The 22,700-nt window shown below is 37.8% G+C and overlaps 1 protein-coding gene and 1 long non-coding RNA gene across 5 annotated transcripts in view; one reads left to right on the top strand and one right to left on the bottom strand.

Annotated features, from left to right (window-relative positions):
* Positions 1–219, top strand: part of LOC138166207 (uncharacterized) — a 34,966-nt gene extending 34,747 nt beyond the window's left edge. The window contains exon 2 of the long non-coding RNA XR_011169567.1: positions 93–219. This is a non-coding gene — a long non-coding RNA (uncharacterized lncRNA). The remainder of the gene's footprint in view (positions 1–92) is intronic.
* DDR2 (discoidin domain receptor tyrosine kinase 2) overlaps positions 1–21,548 on the bottom strand; it is a 264,822-nt gene extending 243,274 nt beyond the window's left edge. For 2 of the 4 annotated variants that reach the window (XM_069094663.1, XM_069094664.1), the window contains exon 1: positions 21,375–21,548. In XM_069094663.1, coding sequence (XP_068950764.1) covers positions 21,375–21,542 — 168 coding nt within the window. In that variant the 5' untranslated portion in view covers positions 21,543–21,548. Of the gene's footprint in view, positions 1–101; positions 332–21,374 lie in introns of those variants that run through there. The other 2 variants (XM_069094668.1, XM_069094667.1) reach the window with 1 other exon arrangement.
* Between the last annotated feature and the right edge of the window lie 1,152 nt (positions 21,549–22,700).

Here is a 22,700-nt window from a genome sequence, read left to right as displayed (position 1 = left end):
TCTCTCTCTCTCTCTCTCTCTCTCTCTCTCTCTCTCTCTCAACTTTCGGTTTGAAACAGCCCAAGAAGAGATGGGGGAGGGGGAGAAAAAAGGTAACTTACTCGAGTCCAAGGCCAGCAACCACTTCAGCCCAGGGCTAGTGGAGAGTTCTGATCCAATGTCTTCCCCCAAATCCAGCAGGCAGAGTTCGGTGGGAAAGCCTGCTTCTCCCCTTGCTCACTGATGGAGGAGGCTGGGGGTGAGCATGCATCCATCCACAGGCTAATGCAAGATGCCTTTGAGAGAAACCTCGCATTCTGAGGATTCCTGGGCCAGGGCCAGGGATCCCAGCATCCAACATATTGCACATTTGGTTTCAATTAGGAAGGGGGTTGGGGGAGGGAAGCAGGAAAGTCACCAATCAGAGCTGTTTTCTGTTTAAAGACTATTTCTCTTGACCCAAGGGACCACGGGCAAAGCTATAATTTACAGCAAAACCCATTCATAGAAGAAAAATATATGCATAACCATAGGACAACCTTAAAGACAGAGTTGCTTTCCGCCTCCCCCACCCCTCCTCTTCTTTCTTTGCCCCCTCCCACCCTCGGAGTCCTTCTCCCCACCCTGCACCCCCTACCTCATTTTCCTTACTTGGGCTTAGATTACAAACAAAACTGAAGGGCTGGCTTCTTTTCCACTTTAACAGCTTGGAGCTTCCCAAATACTTTGGAAGAACACATGGAGAGAATTTGCAGCAATGTGCCCATGAAGGTGCCACAGCCACGAATTCTCTGGGCACATTACTTCTCTCTGCTTGCCCCCCTCCGCACCCGAACCCGATGTACACATACACAAAATGCCACAAAACACACAATGACTACGGGAACAGGATTCCTTTGGGCCGCCAAATCCCTCCACTCAGCAGCTCCTTTCGAGGGTCCGTTTGCTGCCCTGGGTTTGTACGACTGAATAAAAACAAAAGCTTTTATAAGAACTTTTTAATTGTTTTTAAGTTTTTTTTTCTTTTTATTTTCCTGGGGTCACAGCCAAACATCTTGTGAAAGGGGAGTGTGGGCGACAGGGGAGGAGCCTTAGCTCAGCTCTCCAACATCATAACTAATAATCCACTCTATCCCAAAGGGCTGAGAGAGCCTTAACTCTTAAGTGGCTGGATTATTCAGTCATTGTCAAGTTTCATTCGCTGCTTAAGGTCCTGATATGAAATGCTGGCCAGGACAGTTGGAGCTACAGAAGGGCTCTGAGGGCAGGGAAACCCATGGGGAGAATGAAGGGCAATGACGAAGCTTAGAGGTATAGTCTCTCCCTTAGACCAGTTTTATTTCCTTGTTAAATAGAAAGATGTCCCTCTATCAGCAGGGCCCCTGAATTATTTGAACCTCCTCTCTGCTACTGATGCTTACACAAAGCCGTTTAAAATGCAGAGCCCGGATCCAGAGAAGAAGAAATGTGGAAAGAAAACAAAAAGGAAAGAGGGAAGGGTAACAGGTTAACTAGGAGCAAGAAGTCTGGGACAGCAAGTGTTTGATGGGAAGAATTGGAAACCAGGAGATAAGTTTGGTGTAGAGGGCAAGAAATCCTAAGCAAAGTTGTCACAGCCTGTAGTCTGGAAAGCATCTGTAGAGATGCTGCAAGGGTTGGAAAGCCCTGCCTTTATCCTCAGCACTAGTTCAAAGTTCTGTGTTCTACAACATGAAAATGGTAGGGAGAACTTGGAGACAGTTCAGAGAACAGCCACAGGGATAATTAAAGGGTTGGAAAATAAAAACCCAAATGAAAAAATGTGAGGAGCAGAGTTTATTTAGCAATGGGAAGAGAAGGTTGGGGAGGGACCAAGATAATAAATAAGAAGAAAACTTTAACTTTCTGAGAACCTCATATTAACAAACTGAGATAGGAAAGAGTAAAGACAAATTGTATTGTGTCTCCACCCCCCCCCAACCCAATACAGAGGAAAACTGGCTAATGTCAGCATCAACTTCAGCCTTAAAGGCAAAAAGACAATATATCTATACATATATATATATATATATATATATATATATATATATATATGACAGAGAAAGAGAGAGATAGAGAGACAGAACGTTATTTTTAGGAAGCCAGTCCTTAGCTCACCCTGTATCCTGTATCTTGTATCTATTATGTTCTAATAGTGTATAATATGTATGTAATAATAATGTATCTATTATGTTCTAATATAATGCATATGACCCTGAGGTCTTTTTAAAGCAGAAGTTGGGAGGGAGGCATTCTTCTCCTCCATACTGATCACTGCCTTCCTGAGTGCCCCCTGCCCCCTGACTCTGATCAACCATGCTATAGGGTAGGCTGTGACAACATGACTTTTAATGATGCCAGTTTGGCTACACCTCCCAACAAATCACTTTCCCTGAAAAAGATAAAAGTATAATATCTAGATTTAGGCATATTCTGATAATAAATTTTCTAAGAGAAGTGATAATCATGGTCTCCCAACACCAGAATAATAAAGGATGTACCTTTAAAAAAAATCAAATTGTTGACCCCTAATAAGAAATTAGAAAAAAAAATAGATTAGAAAAATTGGAATTAAAATAAGTAGATTTAAATGGGATCAGAAATTATTTAGATTAGACATGAAAGACAAGATATTGGACATTGATTAATCTGAAAGTGTCCATGTATTTCTGTCAAAGGAGAGAGCAAAAACTTGGAAGATTTTTGAAGCATTTTTTCAGTCCCATAACCCTAAGATCAGAAAATATCAGGGTAACAGTAGATACCCACCACTGACAAGCATACACTATTCCAAGGTGTACAGGAGCCAGCTTAAACCAGCTTTTGAGAGCTGATTATTAAATTTTCAGTGGGAGCTTCCAAACCTCAAAAATTGACAAATGCTATAAATCAGAGCTTGGTTTATTCTTTTGTTGATTGTCTCTAGACTGAGAAAAGTGATGAAGTAAATTTAACAAGGTAGATTAAACTTAAAAGTGTGTCATGTATGCATTCTTCTTGAAGAAGTTTGTTAAACGTTTACCAGCATGCCCCCGATAGTATTCTAGTATCCCAAGCTGCAGGAGTAGGCACCTTTTGCTCAGATTCAGTTTTCACTAGGGATTCATGGAATCTTGGAATGTCAGAATTTGAAAGGACCTCAGAGATCATTTAGTCCAACTTGGACCTCAGGAGATTCTATCTACTAGGTTCATGATGAAGAATCACCCAGGTTTCACTTGAGGATCCCAAGGACCTTCCAAAGCAATTCATTCTACTTTGTTGAATGGATCGACCTTATTTAATTTAATTGTCAGAATGGACACATTTGATCAGCACATTATCTGAGATATTATACAAGTAATTGATTTTAAATGGTAAGCTTAATAGGGACAGGAAAAGATGTGAAATCTAGTAGAAACATTCCAGTAGAGCTCTCTGGGCAAGTCAATATCAGTCCCATTAATCAGTCTTTTAGGTCCATCCATTCAAACTAGTTTCAAAAATATCTTACTGTATTATTATCTAACTCACACGACTTTATCTTATCAGTAATGTTATCATAAGACATCTGGTCAAATGGATGGCTCAGATACAGGTGTCTTATGTCTTTGGCATTCCCCTTATTTACCAGTCTATTTATTTAGATTGCTAATGGCCATTTACCTCACTACTGTCTTAACTATGTGAAATTGGAACACTATTTGGTCCTAAATTCCATAGACTGGGAGCATCCCAAGAGCAAGTATTATATTTTCTACTTCCATCCTATCCTCCCTCAGCATCCAGTGTTCTCTGCACACTATGGACATATATAATAAATGCTGATGTCAGACTGACTGATCCAAAACTAATGTTAAATATGGAACAAGTCATTGCCAATTTACCTTAAGAAAGCAATTTAATTTCTCTAGGCTTCTATTACTACATCTATGTATTATTAATAATATTCAGCATTCATTCTCCCCAAACATGTGTTAAACTCTAACTATATATAATGCATTAGGGGAAATGCAAGATACAGTCATAGCATCTGGATGTTAGAGCTGGAAGGAACCTCAAAAATTATTTAGTGCAACAAATGAAGACATTCAATTACCTTAATGTTATCTCAGATAAAGTGCTGATCAAATACACAGAAAACACAAAGCTGGGAGAAATAGATCATATGTCAGACAAAACTGGGGCAGAAAACATCTTGACAGGCTAGAATGATAGGATAAATTTAATAAAATAGGAGCTCAGAATCTGTCTGAAATGTAAATGAAAATGAAGACACTTCACAGACGAAGAAACTGAAAGGTCAGAAGACACATAGTGACTTGGCCAAGGTCACACTAACAACAAATAGTAGTAATGGGATTCACCCTGCATTTCCTAATTGTCAATATTATGATCTTTCTGAGCAGCTAGGTGGTTCAGCAGATAAAGCACTAGGCCTGGAGCCAGAAAGACCTGAATTCAAATTTGACCTCAGACACTTACTAGCTGTGTGACCTTGGGCAAATCCCTTAACTCTGTTTGTCTCAGTTTCCTCATCTGGAAAATGAGCTGAAGAAGGAAATGGAAAACCACTCCAGGATCTTTGCCAAGAAAACTCCAAATGGGGTCATGAAGAGTCAGACACAACTAAAACAATACAACAACAACAAAAATGATCTTTCTACTGTATCATGATATTCTTTCCCAGCCTTCAAAGAGCTTTGAATCTAGTGGCAATAAGGAAGAAATGAACATGTCTAAATATATCACAAATTAGAACAGAATATGTTTATGATATAAAGTAATATCACTCCTAGCTGAGGAGGGGATCAGGAAAAGCATCGAGGTGAAAATGGCACTGGAATAGTGGTAGGGGCAGCTAGGTGGCTCAGTGAATAGAGTCAGGAGGAACTGAGTTCAAATCCAGCCTCAGACACTTAACACACTTAATAGCTGTGTGACCTTGGACAAGTCACTTAACCCCAATTACCTTGCCTTCCCCCTTCAAAAAAAAAAGTGGTACATCAATAATTAGATATAGCAGGATATCTCCTTTAGATCTAAGTCAAATTCAATAAAGATTAAGCATTCATTCACTAAAGAAGTTCTTATTAATCATTTTCTACATGCCAGATACTGAGTAAGTTGCTATGGATCCTACCTGATGTTTCCAGTATGTGTTACTCCAGCTCCTAAAAGAGTGATCATAGAGGGGTGGCTAGATGGCACAGTGAATAGAGCACCAGCTCTGGAGTCAGGAGGACCTGAGTTCAAATCCAGCCTCAGACACTAAACACTTAACAGCTGTGTGACCTTGGGCAAGTCACTTAACCCCAATTTCCCTACCTTCCACCCTCCAAAAAGCAAAAATAAATTTTTTTAAAGAGTGATCACAAGGACCAAATGTAAATATGTATCATAAACAAATCCAGAATCCTTGATCTTACCAATGAGACTCAGCCTGGCATACTGAAAAGGAAACTGGATTTGGAATCTAAGACCTGTGTTTGAATTCTTACTTTCCTTTGTACTAAATAAAGTCCCTTCAAGTCTTTGGGCTTCAGTTTCTTCATCTATAAAGTGAGGGGAGAAGGGCTAGAAGATTCATAAGGTTCCTTCCACATACAGATCTATAACCCTTAGCCTTTCTTGCTCAGTCTTTATTTTGATATCTTGCCCAAGATGGCCCTGAATCCAAGCCAAGTTAAGTTTTAGCACCTAAATTAGTATCTGGAATATTCACTCATGTGAAAGAGTGCATTCTTCAGTGATGTCAGATAAGTGCTTTAGGAAGATTTTTTTTTTTAATTTAAATCTAAAATGTACCTTTAAGGTACATCTTTAAGATCATGTAAGTCAACCCACTCATTTTACCCAATGACCTGACTTACCCAAGCTAACATAGCAGGTAGTGAGAGAATTAATTCTCCTGCTCTATATCTGTGTGTATGTACACACATGCGCATACACACATACTCACACTTTGTTTTCTGAATATGACTATAATTCTCTAGAGGCCGAGGGTAATATCTCTTTATTCCTCACTTCCTCCTACCCAAAGCTGCTCTTATAGAGTTGTGTACATGAGAGGTACTTGGTAAATGAGGGTTTATATCAACCAAACAATATGCATTTATTAATCACTTACTGTATACCAGGCACTATGCTTGTCACTGAAGATGCAAAGATAAAATGAAAAAAATAAATCTTGATCCCAGAGAACATACATTCTACCAGGGAGATACAACATATACACAGAGACAACAATAGATTTGAGAGAGACAGAGAATATATATATATATTTATATATGCATGTGTACATGTACATATATGTGTATACATAAACATGGTCTCTTTATGCATATATTTCAATTCATATGTTTCAATATGTATATTTGTGTATATGTACATGTATATATGTATGGACATGCCTATATGTATGTTATGTTGGTGTATATATACATAGATATATGTGGATGTATATGTATATATACACATGGATAATACTAGCCAGTTTTCGGAAGGAGGCACCAGCAGTTGAGAGGAGGGGTGTCACAAAAATAGAAAAGCCTCGATAAATCTTCTTCTCCCACTGCAAAGCCCATTTTCCATTTTCTCTATCTCTACATATATGGCGTACATTAAAACCTCTCAAGTGGAACAATTGAATTTGGAGAAGAGAATCAGAAAACATAAGTCATTCCAGGCAGATGTGAAGAGATAATATCTAAAAGAATTCCTCCCCTATCCCTCCCCTCTATACCCAATCAGTTGCCAAGTCCCATGGCTCAGACTTGAGAGAATGCTTTCCTGTCATCCATCCTGTCTTCTTCACACATATAACAACTGCCCATCAGATCCACTTGACCTCAAACCTATACTAGGGTGTCTCCCCTCTCCAATCCATCCTTCACGTCATTCTCCTCCTCACCTACAGGCTTACCTGTCCATTTCACTCTCAATCTCAAAAATTACCACAGGCTCTCTTCTGCCTATCAAATTTAGCTTGGCATTCAAAGCTTTTCACAGTCTGGTTGCAGCCCATCTTTCCAGCCTTATTTCATTCTTCTCCCCTTGATATACTATGTACCAGATGTATATAGTTAGATAACCTATTTAAAGCACTTTAACAAACCTTAAAACTCTACACAACTATTATTATTGCTATTATCTAAACATAAACTGTATAGGGCGAGGGAGGGCTTGATATTTTCCAGATAAGAAAACTAAGACAAACAGGCTCAAGTGACTTGCTCAGGGTCACACAGCTAGTAAGTGTCTGAGGCAAAATTTGAACTTAGGAAGATGAGTCTTCCCTACTCCAGGCCCAGTGCTCTGTGCACTGTACCACCTTCTTTCCCCTAGATCTTCATTGTTTCATGTTAAAATTCTTCTCTTCATTCAAAGCCCACTTCAAGGTTCGCCACCAACCTGAAGCTTTCCCTAGTCCCCAGAAATGGAAGTCATAAGATCATAGGGTTTCAGGAGCATCTAGGTAGCACAGTGACTAGAGAACCAGGTCTGGAATCAAAAGGACCTAAGTTCAAATCCATACTTACTAGCTGTGTGATCTTGGGTAAGTCACTTAACCCCAATTACCTTGCCTTCCCCACCCCCTCCAAAAAAAAAGATCATAGGGTTTAAAAATCAGAGGCACTCCAAAGAGAACTCCTTTGCCCTTATCACCTTCTGCCTTATATCTGATTCACTTGTCTTATTTAGTTTTAATTGTCCCCTTTAGATTAATAAACTTCTAGTGGGCAGGGTCTGTTCTCGGCACTTTGCATGTGAGTGCTTAGTATTTGTTTAATTGGTTGAACATACACAGCTCCTTTCTTTATATCCATCTAATATCTAACAGTATGTACTGACAGAAAGTTCTGCCTCGTGCCTAATGTCATTCTCTCGTGCTTCCATATGAACCCATTTCTTTATCCCCTGTCATCAGCAGAGAAAAGAAAACAGCTAGTCCAACTTCGCTATGTGTACATTGATAACCTTCTTTATGTCACTTGGAAGTCCTCAGCTGTCTGAGGAGGGGTCATATAGTGAATAGTGTGCTAAGGTCAGTGAGGTCTGGGTCTGAATCCCTCCTTGGCAGCTGTGTGACCATGGGCAACTTCCTTAACCTCTCTGGGTCTCCTAGTTGTGAGGACCAAGTTAGATATACTATCTAAACAACCTTACAAACTTTATAACACTATACCAATGCTAGTTATTATTATTATTAATTATCTATGCAGAAGCTTTCTCATGGAGTTTTAGGAGGTTCAAATGAGATAATTCCATAAAATATTTTGCAAACCTTCAAGTGTTCTATAAATGCCAACTATGAGGAAGTTGATTCATTAAAGACCTCCCACTCTATTCCAATTCATATCAATCAATTTACTATGACTATAAGTTCTGTATATTTGGCCCCAGAGCTGTGAGCTACAGATGGTAAGATCACTTGTGTAATCATGGGAAGCTGAATGGAGGACCTCCACCCTTGTTTTTCTGGTCATGGTGACCAAGCTCAGTGTGGCAAAGGTGACTCAACTACATGGAAGGTCCCCCAACATTGTTTTTGTACCTCCAGACCAATCTCTCTTGTCAAACATGAGCAGGAGAACATCTTATGACCATCTTATGCCCACCTGGTCAGTGGAGATATTCCTTGCTTTACCCAACTCATGACTGTTGATATGTTGTTTTGCTTATTTTAGTTTATGCATCATGTGTCAACCAATGAAATTTTTTCTGTATCTCGTATAGCTGTTCTTGAATGTTTACATATCAAATCCTATAAAAACAGGCCCTGGAAGGAGAGAGACATCTCATCTCACAACGAAGATCTGAGGTCCACTTCATTAGGGGGGACCATGGAACATTTAATAAATTGCCATTGGCTCAGAGTTCTTCCTCAAGTTTCTCTTATTAAAGATTAGAAAATTTTTATCCCCCATATTAATGGAACCCCAGATGGGACAGTGATGCATGGACCCCAACCTCTTTTGGCTGGCCCCTGCAAGGGACCCAAAAAGGAAGTGCACACGGGGCCAGATTTTCTCCAATGGCTCCCCAAAGGACATTGGCCTCAGGAGGTTGAACTCCCCTCACTGAACCCAAATTCTCTGAGTCTGAGGTAAGTCTCTTCAAGATTGGTGAGTCTGCCTTGATTTACACTAAGTTCATTTTGTAAGAAGGATCTCCAATTGGGCTAAGAGGGACTATTTGAATTTGTGACTAATCTGTCTAAATTTATAACCTCCAGAGAACTCAAATTCTACCTTTTTTATAAAAAATTTTGTGGTCATAATTTTAACTTTTGTAAACACAGGCTGCTGTTTGTTTGTTTTTTCCTCCATTTTTCTTACTTTCATTTCATTAACACCAGGGAGATTTAGCAGTGGGATTGCTAGTTCCTCATTTTCAGTCAGCTAGCCACCTGCCTAATTTCAAAACTTCCTGTTGGCAGAATTAAAAGAGAACTTTTTGTCTTTAAATTCCTTTAACACTAAGTAATTAAATAATTCTTGTCATAAATAGAGAAATCTCTCAAATTGGTTGACCAATGACCAAACAAGAAATAAAGAACATTATGAAATACAAAATGGATAATTTTTATTACATTAAATTTAAAAGGTTTTGCATAAACAAAGTCAATGCTACCAAGATTAGAAGGGAAGCAGAAAGCTGGGAAACAATTTGTATAGTCAGTGTCTCTGATAAAGGCCTCATTTCTACAATATATATAGAACAGAGTCAAATTTATAAGAATACAAGTTATTCCTCAACTGATAAATGGTCAAAGGCTATGAAGAGGCTTTGAAGAGGTAAATGAAGAAATTAAAGCTATCTGTAGTTATGTGAAAAAAAAGTTCTAAATCACTATTGATTAGAGAAATGCAAATCAAAACAACTCTGAGGTACCACATCACACCTACTAGATTGGCCAATGTGACAAAACAGGAAAATGATAAATGTTGGAGATGTGGGAAAATTGAAACACTAAGGCAGTGGTGGTGGAGCTGTGAACTGATCTAACCATTCTGGAGAGAAATTTGGAACTATACTTAAAGGACTATAGAACTATGCATACCCTTTTGACCAGCAATACTACTTCTAGGTCTATATCCCAAAGAGATCATAAAAATGGGAAAAGGACCCACATGTTCAAAAATATTCTGTGGTGGCAAAGAATTGGAAATGGAGAGGATACCCATCAGTTGGGAAATGACTGAACAAATTGTGGTATTATGAATGTAATCGAATACTATTGTTCCATAAGAAAGCATGAGCAGTGGACTTCAGAAAAACCTGGAAAGACTTACATGAACTGATGCTGAGTGAAGTGAGCAGAACCAGAAGGACATTGTACACAGTAACAATAACATTGTATGATGATCAACTTTTACAGACTTAGCTCTTCTCAGCAATGCAAGGATCTAAGAAAATTCCAAAAGACTCATAATGTAAAGCTATCCTCATGCAGAGAAAGAACTATGGAGTTTGAATGCAGATCAAAGCATACTATTTTCTTTTTTTTGTTTTTCTTTCTTCTTTCTTGTGGTTTTTCCCTTTGGTTCTAATTCTTCTTTACAACATGACTAATGTGGAAATATGTTTAATATGAATGTATATGTATAGCCTATATCAAATGGCAAGCTGTCTTGGGGAGGAGGAGGGGAGGGAAGGGGAGAAAATTTAGAACTCAAAATCTTATAGAAGTTAATGTTGAAAACTAAAAATAAAGTAATTTTTTTAAAGAAACTTAAAAATTGGTTGAAGAGGAACATTGGGGACCTTAGGGGAGATATTTCTGACCCCAAAAGTAAGCTGTCAAGACTGTGACCATCCTGGGAGCAATCCCTTTTTTGACCTGAGAAGAAGGCTTATTTTAGTTTTACAGATATGAGGAAATTAAAAGGTTATTTTCATTTATATTTGCTTAGGATTAAGTCAGAACTAAATTTTTAGGAAGTTTTAAAGGAAAGCAGTTATAAATTTTGCTGAATGTTTCTTTATAAAGTACTTTTAGATCCTACTTGACCAGTCTTAGGACTCTAGAGGTTAAACCCAGAAATTAGGAATTGGAAGTATTGGAGAAATTGCCAAAGTAAATCCCTGAATATTACATACAGTGTATGTAATATTAGCTGTAGGAAAGGGACGTACACAGGCAGAACTCCAGGGCTTGAAAATTATCTCCTAGGCTTTATTTTGATGGCCTGGAAAAAGAGTGAACTCCCTGCCTGGGGGGATATCCAAGGGTGGCAATCTCTAAATGCCTTCAGTTGGGGAACTTCTCAGAAGGAATATCCAAAAAGAAGTGTACCTTGGGAATCTAGTCGAATTCTCCCAAGGGAAGTTCCTCCAAAAAGTGCCACTCCTGGTTGGGCACACCTGCTGAAGAGATGAGGTCAGGCATAAGAGGAGAAATGCATCTTACAAGATGTCCATTATGGCCTGGGAAAAAGGTGGACACCCTGTCCAGGGGGGTGGGGATGACTAAAGAAAAAGCTATTAAACTGTGCAAAGTTTGCTTTGAGAATACAAAGGGTTTAGGAGAGATTGGGCCAAAGCATAAAACTTTTGATTACTTACAAAGTTATAAAATTATATTGAATAACCTCCCAAATAAACTTAGAATAAATGAACTATTGATATCGCTAAATCCTTCATCAGTCTCAGCTTTTCTTCCTGTGATTATATTTTGGCAAAAAGTCCAGAGGATTGGAATTTCAACCAGCTCATCTATGTATTAGGGATTTGTTCTAAATACAAAGTACACTTTAAATGGGTGAACCCATTAGCAAATTAGCAAAGGCAAATTGGACCAGAGAAATTTTTATTGTTATTAAATTACATGTTTTATTGATAAGATTCTAAAAAACATTAACATAATTAACATAACATAATTAGGTAACAGAAGAATTATCATAGGCCGACAGCAAGACCCCAGCCACAAGATGGTCATGAGTTCTATACTTAATAGAGGAGACAGGTAAGATCTTGACTTTAAAAATCTCTTAGAGAAAAACTCAGAAGCTCAGGCCTTTTTGATTTAATGCTGTGCCTTGTTATATGTTACGCGTGCATCTGTTTGAAACTAAGTTTAGGAAGGTTGAGTTCTTTACTTCAGATCTTTAAGAAAATGGGAAATACATGTCTGGTTTGCCTGTGCTATGAATGCTTTGTACTAACCCATAGCTAACAGGTATTTATCTATGCTTTTTCTTTTGACGTGATCAACCAAAAGAAGCAGATTATAAAAAATAAACTTTCCAAAAAGTTTTTAAAAGTACAAATCCCTTTTCTCTGTTTCCAACACTGACCATGTTGGAGAATGATGAAATGGAAGACAGATACAGAAATTAATTGAAAACTAAGATACAAAAAAAAATATTGGTTAGAAACCAAATTTATGAAGAAAAATAATCAGGGCACCTAGGTGGCACAGTGAATAGAGCACCAGCCTTTGTGTCAGGAGGACTTAAGTTCAAATCCAACCTCAGACACTTAACACAAAAACTAGCCATGTCACCTTGGGAAAGTCACTTCACCCCAATTGCCCCTCCAAAAAAAAAAAAAGGCAAGAAAAAGAAAAAATAATCAAATTTATTTCATTTCTAAATTGTAATTTGGGTTTCTTTATGAAATACTTTATAAGCTTATAAAGTACTTTCAAACTCTGTAGAGTTTAATGAAAACAACAAAATTCACAGATCAGTTATTCCTTAAAGAGGACTTTTAAACGACGAGTGATTGATTTAAAGCTGAAGTTTATATTTTAAGAACTGTCTTAATAGTCATGAGATATGTTCAGGAGAGATTCAGTGAAACAGAAATTCAGGAAACTGTTAAAATATGAAAGACCTTAAGAAATAGTATAGGAGAAATTAGATTAAAAATCTTGTGAGCTTAAATAATTCCACAACTCAGAATTTTAAAAGGAAACACATTTGTTGAAGAAGTTTCAGCTAACCAATATCTAAATACAAAGTTCTGGGGTATCAATCTGTGAAATTCGTTTTAATTTTAGTAAAGAATAAAGGCATACTTTAAAAAACTGAACTTGAAGTTGGAATAAGTTTCTCTTTGAAAGGAATTTTTATTATTGGGAGGCAGAATAAGAAAATTTTAAACCATCTTCAGGAAAAAATAAAAGTGGGTAGAATTGGAGTTCATTTACCCATCTGCTGTTTATCACTTTGAAATACCTGAGAGTATCAAGCAAGCCCTGATTAGGAATCCAGATTGAAGGTAATTCCCAAAGTGCTTCCAGAAAAAGAAAACTTATTTTGAAATCAGAAAGCAACTGAAGGTAGGTGAAGTTTAACACCACTGCAGTTTAAGTAAATTATTTAGGTAAATTAAAACACAGCAAAACTTATATTGAAATCAATTGGTGAGTGAAAATAAGTTCAAATTTATAAATAAGGCTATAGCAAGTAAAGGAAAGAATCACTGAAGATAGAATTAAACAAGAATATATATGTATAAAAAGATTAGATATAGGAATAAAATCAGTGCATTCCCACCTAATAGAGGTGCCACCAAGTAGGGCCTCATTGGGGATCTCTGAGTCTTATGAACTTGGACACCAGTTCTGTGACTAAATCCCCAGAAGCCTCTCATAAAGGCTGAAGGGAACTGAACCATGTGACTCATCAGGACAGAGACCCCTATTTCCCAAACCCTAAAAATATAAGGAATAGTTAAGTTTACATAAAAGGGAACAGGGAAAAGGACAATGCTTCTGGCAGCAGTGCCTGTGACTGAAGTAACAGGATACTGTGATTCCAGTTGCAAAGAATGGAGACTAGTGGTGGAGCCCTGTAACTTTTTAATATGAAAGAAAGTTTCTTAGTAGTTTTCATGCTATTAGGGCTGATTACAGTCACAACAAGGCCTTTCTAGCAGCTCAAAATGATAGCAGCTTTGAAAGGAAGTGTGGCCAGTCTGAAAGTCATGAAAAACCATAAATTATCATAGTCACAAATCATCAAGGGTATTGAAATAATAATGAAATTTGAAGATCCCTTTGTAGAGCCAAGCTGAGAGTTACTTAGCATTTAGTTTCAAATTAAGCCACTGTTAAAGAAACAGAAGGCATGAACCCCTGTTGCTGACATATTAGGTAAGGGCTGAACAGGGAGAATCTATACTGTCTTTAAGGAAGAGCACAAGCTGGAAAAACATAATTTCCTGGGTAAGCATTGTGGAGGCAGGGCAACTGCTGCTGGACTGAAGACTGAACTGAAAAATGAGAAGAACTGAGAAGAGGAATGAGAATTGAGAACTGAGACAGAATTTCTTGGATCAAGTCATGTGGAAGCTGGATAAAGTGATTTTGATTTTGAGAATGGAGCTTATGGTGCTGAAGACTTCCGAGGGTCAGCTGGAGCTGCTGAGGATTTCTGAGGGCCAGCTGGAGCTACAGAAGACTGAGGAAGCATGACTGTGGTATGAGTATTTTGTACAAATGTTGTTGTGACTTTGTTAATGTGTATAAATGTTCTTGTGGTTTTGTTAAGCCTTGTCTTCCCAAGAAGAGAGACTGTGAAGGATTTGAACTGGACTGGACCCTGTGAGCCCCAATATGGGGCAGGAGCTGCACGGAGATCTGGACAAGGAGCTGGGAGCTGTCTGCCTTTGAACTCAGGTGGCAGTTGGCTAGATTCAGGTGGGAGCTGGGACCATGCAAGAGGAACCATGGGAGCTGAAACCCTGCCCCAGTCAAGATGAAAAGACCTCTCCGTGGTTACTGCGTAGTGACTGATGAAATTGTAATTTACTTGTGATGTAGGGGTAGATGACTTTTGTATTTTCTACTATCCCTTGAGAGGGTCCTGAGTAGTGACTGTTGAAGTTGTAACTTAATTGTACCCCATGGGTGGGGAATTTGTCTTTTGTACTTTGTGCCTCCTTAAGGATGATTGAATGATTGAGTTACTAAATGATTGTACTTTATTGAAGAATATGTGAACACTTTGGTGAAAACTATGTGGCCATTTTAGTAATAAGCTGTTGAGTTGTGACATGGTGAATACTGTATTTTGATTTTCTGTGATAAGTTGTAACATTGTGAATTCTGTACCTTGATTTTCTATGAATGTTTTGCTCTGATTTGTTATTGAATAAATAAAAGAGTTTGCTATACTATGTAATCAGGACCTTGAAAGCTGTTCACAGCAGCAGTATTCCAGAAAGCTGCTCATGATTGGCTTTACAGGTGTTCAGATCACAAAAGATCAAAATAAAATGAGCAAGAGACTTATAAAAGTATAAAATACTGACACTAAGAGGGAAAAGCAGAACTTGCAAATTATTTCAGGACAAATAAACATTTTATAGGATGAAATAAGGAAATTTACAATATAAAAGAAATTCTTATCAGTTGGAAGCTTGCAAAGACATATAATTATGATATGGAATCTCTACAAAATGATACCTTACAATACGTTAGATTTAAAAATAAATAAATAAATGGACTTAATTTGAAGTGATTTGAAAGGAAATAGGGAAAAGTTTTCTGAGGCCTTCAGAAAAGTACAATCTCCATCAGATAGTTTTATGTACTGTAATTCCCATTAACTCTATATGAAGTGACAAACTTTTAATAAAAATAGAAATTTTAAATCAAGTAGTTGTTATGCTTCACATAAAGGGATCTAATTCAAATCATTGCCAAATATATATTAAAGCAAGAACATATTAATGATACTGGGCCCTGAAATTTGAAATCTTGGTCTTTGTGGAAGTTGAGATTATTTTTTAAATCATTAAACTATATTTCATTTAGGTGAATTCAACATTAAATTAGTATATTAAGGATTTCTGTTTATTTATAACTATTAGGAAATTAGCTCCTCTTTTGATGAAAGGCAAATACAAAATTCCTAACAGGGAAACTACAGTTTTCAGAAGTATCAAAACTTTGCAAAAAAAAAAAAAAGAGGGAATCAGAATCATTCACAGTCAACAAGCTCCATGGTAGTTGCCTTTGAGAAAACTAGAAAAAAATCAGTGTTACATTAAAAGTGAATGATGGAAAAAAGAGCAATAATAATTTGCTATTGTGAGAATAGCATATAACCTTTTAGGATACCAATATCAGTGACATTCCTATGTCATAGTTGGGTTTTGGTTGATTCTATTTAGGCATTGCTAAAATTGCTGAATGAAGGTCTTTCCAGAATAAAAAAGGTTAACTTTGAGAAAGAGGCAGATGATTTCTCCCCTAGAGTCATCCTGTTGGGATGGCCAGGTGGCGCAACTAAGAGCACTGGCCCCCGTGTCGGGAGACCCAGGATTGGTTCTAGCCTCAGGTACTTGGCACCCCCACAAAAAAATAACTGGCCATGTAACCTTGAGCAAGTTACTTAACCCCAATTGCTTTAAAAAAAATAGAGTCATCCTGCTTGCTAAAATCTGTGACACCCTAAAACGAGGAACTTGTGCTGAATGGGATGTTTTTTAGTCTATTTGCCTACCACTTATAAAAACTATGTGATTATAACTGATTTGAATTGCCCAAAAGTCCTTCAAGAAATTGGTATTAACTGTGCATTTGTAACCACTAAAGAACCAAAGAGGGGTTTACTAGAGGAATTAAGTAAAAGAAATAAAGAGTAGTGTTGCATAAGGAGATTAGAATCTACAGTCAAGAATGAGTAATAGGGTAAAGAAAGTTGGAGTCAGAGAGGATTCTGGGAAGATAGCAGAATAGGTCAGAAAATTTCAGGCTCTCAAGATTTTCCTCCACCAAGAGAAACAAAATAACACCTCTGGGTGAACATAGAGCCATGAAGACAAGTAAGAGTAGGGGCAGAACAGGGATCTTCTTGGGACAAGGAAAAGATCAAAAGAAAAATTCCAGGAGAGATTTTCTCCCTGTGAAGAGTAAGCACCTCCAGGTTAGGGTCCAATTTAACAAGTAGTGGAAAGCTGCTTAAACAACAAATGGCAAGCCCTTGGGATAGCTGGGTTGGGAGGTCACCTCACCCCAGCCACAGGAACTTTTACCAAGCCCCCCCCCACACACACACACACATACACATACACAGTGAGGGGAGTTTGTTGACTGTAGTGGCAACCACACTGGCATACATACATACAGGATGGCTGATAGCATAGGTTCTTAGGTATGCTTTACCAGGAAAGATAGCTGTTTAAGGGGTCAACAATCTTTTTTAATTACATTGACTACTTCAGGGGAAAAGTCAGCACCCTGAACTTCAGAGAAATAAAGACCAACAGGCAGGGCTCTGACTGCCTGAATTAACTATACACTTTACACACGTCCCTAGATGGAAAGAGCCTTTACATCTGAACAGCTGGGGAGCTCTGAACATACAGCCACTCAGAATCTCGACCAGGGAATCACAAGATCCTTCTCATAAGTGAGCGCCCACAGCAAAATACTAACTCAGAGTATATATACACTTCTCAGAGCCAGAAGGCATCACAATCTTCCTAACTCAGTGCCTAATTAGAAATTAGCAAAAGGTGAAGGGCAGCTAGGTGGTGCAGTGAATACCAGCTCTGAAGTCAGGAGGATCTGGGTTCAAATCTGGCCTCAGACACTTAACACTTACTAGCTGTGTAACCTTGGGCAAGTCATTTAACCCCAATTGCCCTGCCTTCCCCCCTCCAAAAAAGACCAAAAATAAAATTAGGAAAAGGTGTGAAAGCCTTCTTACAAGCAAGCCTCCCTTAATGAGCTCCACTTGAGGCCAACTAATGGGCAAGAAAGATCTTATATCCCATTGACATTACAGCATATGACTTGGTGAAGATCCAGGGAACCTCTACTGACAAGGAATACCAGACCCAGCTGTGCTGCAGAGAGCAGCTGGGCAAGAAGGAACCAGCACATGCCCCTACAAGTGCAGAAGCAGTGGGGCAGGGACACTGCTGGCTGTGGGCACTTACAGGAGGCTGGAGGCCTTGGTTTGAGTTCAAGGTCATAGGGGAGAACTGAAGAGGATCAGAGACCAGAGGCACCATTCCCCACACCCCAGGACTAGAGGTGAAAAATGCACAGGCAAAGGAGAAAGAATCTAACCATAGAAGGCTACTATGGGAATAGAAAAGACCAGGGTTCATCTTCAGAGGAGGATACTGAAGCAAAGAAATCCTCTTCTACCCCAAAGAGTAATGTCCAAAAAAGAATTCATTGAGGAACTTAAAAAAGACTTTAAAAATGAAATGAGACTGAGGAAAAACTAAAAAGAAAAATAAGAATAATACAAAAAAAACAAGACAATAATGACAAGGAAGTCAACCAATTATAAAAGGAGATCCAGGATCTTAAGAAAATGATTCCTTGAAAATCAGAATTGGGCAAGGGGAACCAAGCGAGGTTATGAGATCAAGAAAGAAAAATGCAAAAAATAAAGAATGAAAAAATAGAAGAGAATATGAAGCATCTCATAAGAAAAACAATGTATCCCGAGAACAGGATCAAGAAGAGAAAACATAAGAATAATTGGACTACCTGAAAGTTCTGATCCAAAAGAGAATCTTTATATAATAAGAAATGGGCAGCTAGGTGGCGCAGTGAGCAAAGTGCCAGCCCCAGAGTCAGGAGGACCCGAGTTCAGTTCCCGCATCAGACACTTAACCTACACACACACACACAAAAAAAACAACTGTGTAACCTTGGGCAACTTACTTAACCCCAATTGCCCTCCAAAAGGCAAAATAATAATAATATTAATATAAGAAATAATCAAAAAAATTGTCCTAAAGCATTAGAACAAGAACGGAAAGTAGAAACAGAAAAAAATCCACCAATCACCACCTAAAAGAAATCCTACAAGGAAAATTCAAGAAATATTATAGTTAAATTCCAAAACCCCGAGATCAAGGACAAAGTAGTACAAGCAACAAGAAAAAAAAAACTATTTACATATGACAGTACCACAATTAGAATCACACAAGACCTAGCAGTGACAACACTAAAAGATCACAGGTCTTGGAAGACTATATATTGAAAAGTAGAAGAACTGGGCCTCCAGTTGATATCCTACACAGCAAAGCTAAGCATAATTCTAAATGGAAAAAAAAACATTTGACCAATTATCACACTTTCAGAACTCTGTTAAAAAAAAACAAAACCCTGAACTTAATAGAAGATTTGATGTACAAGAGCCAAGAGAAATATAAGGCACAGAGCAATGACCAATTACAAGGAACTAAAGAACAATAGAATGTTGACCTTTTATGTATGGAAAATGTAAAACCTATGTCCAAGATTGCTACTAGTAATTAGGTAGCTTATAAGAAAGATTGGGGTAGACCCGAGTATGATACGACTTCAAAAAGTAAAACTATTCAACAACAGCTAAAAGAGTAATCTTATACAAATGAGGTGCAAGAGAAAGAACCAATACAGAAGAATTAGATGAGGGAGGGGGGCTGTTAGTTCTGCAAACCTACTTTCATCAAAATGGGTTTAAGAGGGGAAAATGCAAATATATCTAGAAGAAAGGGGACAATACACATATATTTAGAAAAGCATAAAAGTCTTCTAAATTTAGAAGAAATAAAATGATAAAGGGATAGAGAGGGGAGAGAGGACAAGACAGTGATCTTTAGAGGAGAAGGTGAGGGAATAGGTAAAAGGAGAGTATAGAAGGATTTTTAGATTTATGGGAATGGGAGGATAGGGGAGGGATCCTTGGAGGGGGGTAGGCAAGTAATAGGAGGGAAAGGTAGCAGGTAGAAGTAAAGTAGAGGAGGCCAGAGGGATAAGAAACAAGAGATATACACAAACATAAATATTGGGAATAGAATTTGTTTGGGAAAGTAAATGCCTACATATGTATGTATGCATAGGTGTATGCATATATCTATAGCTATGGAAAAATATATCCAAACTTAATTGTAGCCTTGGATGAGGGGGAGAGCAAAGTAAAAAACTGCACAGTAGAGAACAAAAGAAAACTTACAAGGAAGCAAAGAAAAGATGGAAAGTTCTCAACACAATGTGTATTATTTATCACACAGGCTTTCTAGAAATGGAAATTTATTTTTACATATTTTGAATCCCCTTATGTTCTATATGTACATGACATGCTTTTATTTCTTTCTAACTTTGTATTTAATTTCCTGTATTTAAGTTTATGGTATGTTTTTGTTTCATTTCTCTATTCTGTATTTGTGTTCCAGCGTTTGAGTCTAGAATAAAAATTTTTTTTAAAAAGAAAGAAAGTTGGAGTCAGCGTAAATTCAGGGTTTGAAAATAAAGGGTTTTAGAGTTTTGAAAAGGAGATTTCAGAGAGGGTCTTAATCCCATTGAAATAGAGATGTAGGAAATTTTTTAAAGCAATGAATGCCCCTTTGATATTTGCTGCGTGTCCCTCTTCCCCAAACAATATAAGTCTACAAAATGTTTCATAAAATATGTTATTAATTAATTGCTAGAGAAAGGATTACCTCTTTGTTCTGTTTTAAATAGTTATGCTGAAGGATTAGTAATTTAGAAAATTTAAAGGAATTGGTTTGGTTCTATGGGTAACTCAAAGAAACAAAGAAGCCAGAATGGGAAGTTGGGAGTGTCACCAGGATGTTTTGAATATAAACCAATTAACAATAATGGAACCTTGTGCAAAATGAAGTTTAGTTATTGCCACTAGTCATTATAAATTAAAATTGATTGGGTTGACAATATTATAACTGTAGTATATTAGAGAATCCAGTCAGTTCTTGTATATACAAAGGGAATAATACATATTTACACCTATCTCCCAGGGTTGTTGGGAGAAACACATAGTTGTGAAGTGCTTAACTCAGCGTCCAGCTTGTGTAAAGGATAAGCACTGTAGTGTTCAGACCTTATAGGAACACAACTGAACAAAATGCTATCCCATTTATAGGTACTTTTTTCTAATTGGCATGGAATGCTAACAAAATTAGAAATTATAGACTAAACATTTTAAAGTATTACTAAAAACAAGCTTAAACAACTTTTAAGACATGGAAGCCTGGAACATGGTAGACACTACAAAAACTACTATGATTAACATGAAAATGCCAGAGGTAATAAGATAAGTTACTTTCTATGAACTGGTAAGTTTGAAAGGTATTTAAATAAATTAACATCGAGGCAGCTAAGTGGCACGGTGACTCTGAAGTCAGGAGGACCGCAGTTCAAATCTGGCCTCAGACACTTGACACTTACGAGGTATGTGACCTTGGGCAAGTAACTTAACCCAAATTACCTTGCCTTCCCCACTCCAAAAATAAATAAATAAATTATTGTCACCTGATTGGTGATGTTCTAAGTACAAGAAGGCTAAGAGAAGCTGTTAAAGCAAATGTATTCCTCTTTTCAATCTGAATATTGTTATATTATAAATATGTTATATGATTGGAGTATTTTTAAAAAGACTAGAAAATAACAATAATAGTAAATTACTTACTGTTGTGAGAAAAACATGGTAAAATCCCCTTAGAAGATCTTTGTCTTTGAGATTCTTTGGGATGAAACCTACTGACAGTGTTGTGAAACTCAGCAGAACTAGGGCCTCTCCCACCCACAGTGGAAAAAGGAAACTTTTTGAATAATAAGTGGTTATCATTGGGACCATATGGAAACTCATGTAATTGTATCTTTTGAACCACCTATTCTCTGTGTATGAACTTGTGGTGAAGTGGAAACAGCAATACAATACTAAACAGGTCTCTTGGGTCTGGTTGACTAGGATATGAGTCACTCTTCCCTGGATGGATAGATGAATAGATAGACAGACAAAGGCAGAAAGGTAGATAGATTAGATAGATAGATAGATAGATAGATGATAGATAGATAGATAGATAGATAGATAGATAGATAGATAGATAGATAGATAGACAGACAGACAGACATTCACAAGGGGGGCCAGTGTGGCACACGAGGGATAATAGAGTTATTTAAGTAAGACTGGGTTTCTCCAGATACCACCAGTCACTTGTCCAACTTGTGTTGCCTTTCAAGTCACATCCACTGGTGGTCATCTGCCAACTTGCACCCCTCTTTGAGGGCTTACAGAAAAAAAAATGTTTGTGTACAAGTTAGTCCTTGACCAAGGCTGAATTATTCCTTAATTCTAAAGCCACACTTCCCTCCAATACCACAGCTTTCACCCAAAGAAATTGTACCCAAATATGACCCACTTTCTCCCCTCCTGGATAGTAAGCTCCCAGAGGGAAGGGACTGTTTGGGCCTTCTTTTGTATCCTCAGCACAATGCCTGGCACATAGTGGGAGTTTAATAAATACTTTCTGATAACTTGACTTATTTTTATGAAAGATGTCATCTGAGAAATGTAAAAGAGGAAACAAAAGATGGGTTAGTAAAATGGTGAAAGAAAGGGACAATCATGCTTCATTGAGATGACCACAATTTCAGGAGAATGCAAGAAAGGCTATCAGCACTTTTGGTGAACTCTTTGACGTGAATTTACGGGAGAATATAGACAAGAGTTAAATAGGAGTTAGGTTGCACAGTGGACAGAACATGGAGCTTGGAAACAGGAAGACTCATCTTCGTGAGTATAAATCTGGCCTCAGATCCGCACTAGCTATGTGACCCTGGAGAAGTCACCTAACCCTGCTTTCCTCAGTTGCTCATCTGTAAAATGAGCTAGAGGAAAGAATGGCAAACCACTCCAGTATCTGCCAAGAAAACCCCAAATGGGGTCATGAATAGTCGGATGTAACTGAAGCAACTCAGATAAGAGCAGGATGGGTAGGCCTGGATGTGGAAT

Source organism: Petaurus breviceps, unplaced genomic scaffold (genome assembly GCF_028583685.1).
Source record: "Petaurus breviceps papuanus isolate PSGF00001 unplaced genomic scaffold, PetGlider_PUasm1.0 220, whole genome shotgun sequence".
Lineage (NCBI taxonomy): Eukaryota > Metazoa > Chordata > Mammalia > Diprotodontia > Petauridae > Petaurus > Petaurus breviceps.
Note: the sequence above shows the minus strand (reverse complement) of the source record. Positions and strands in the feature narration are given on the sequence as shown.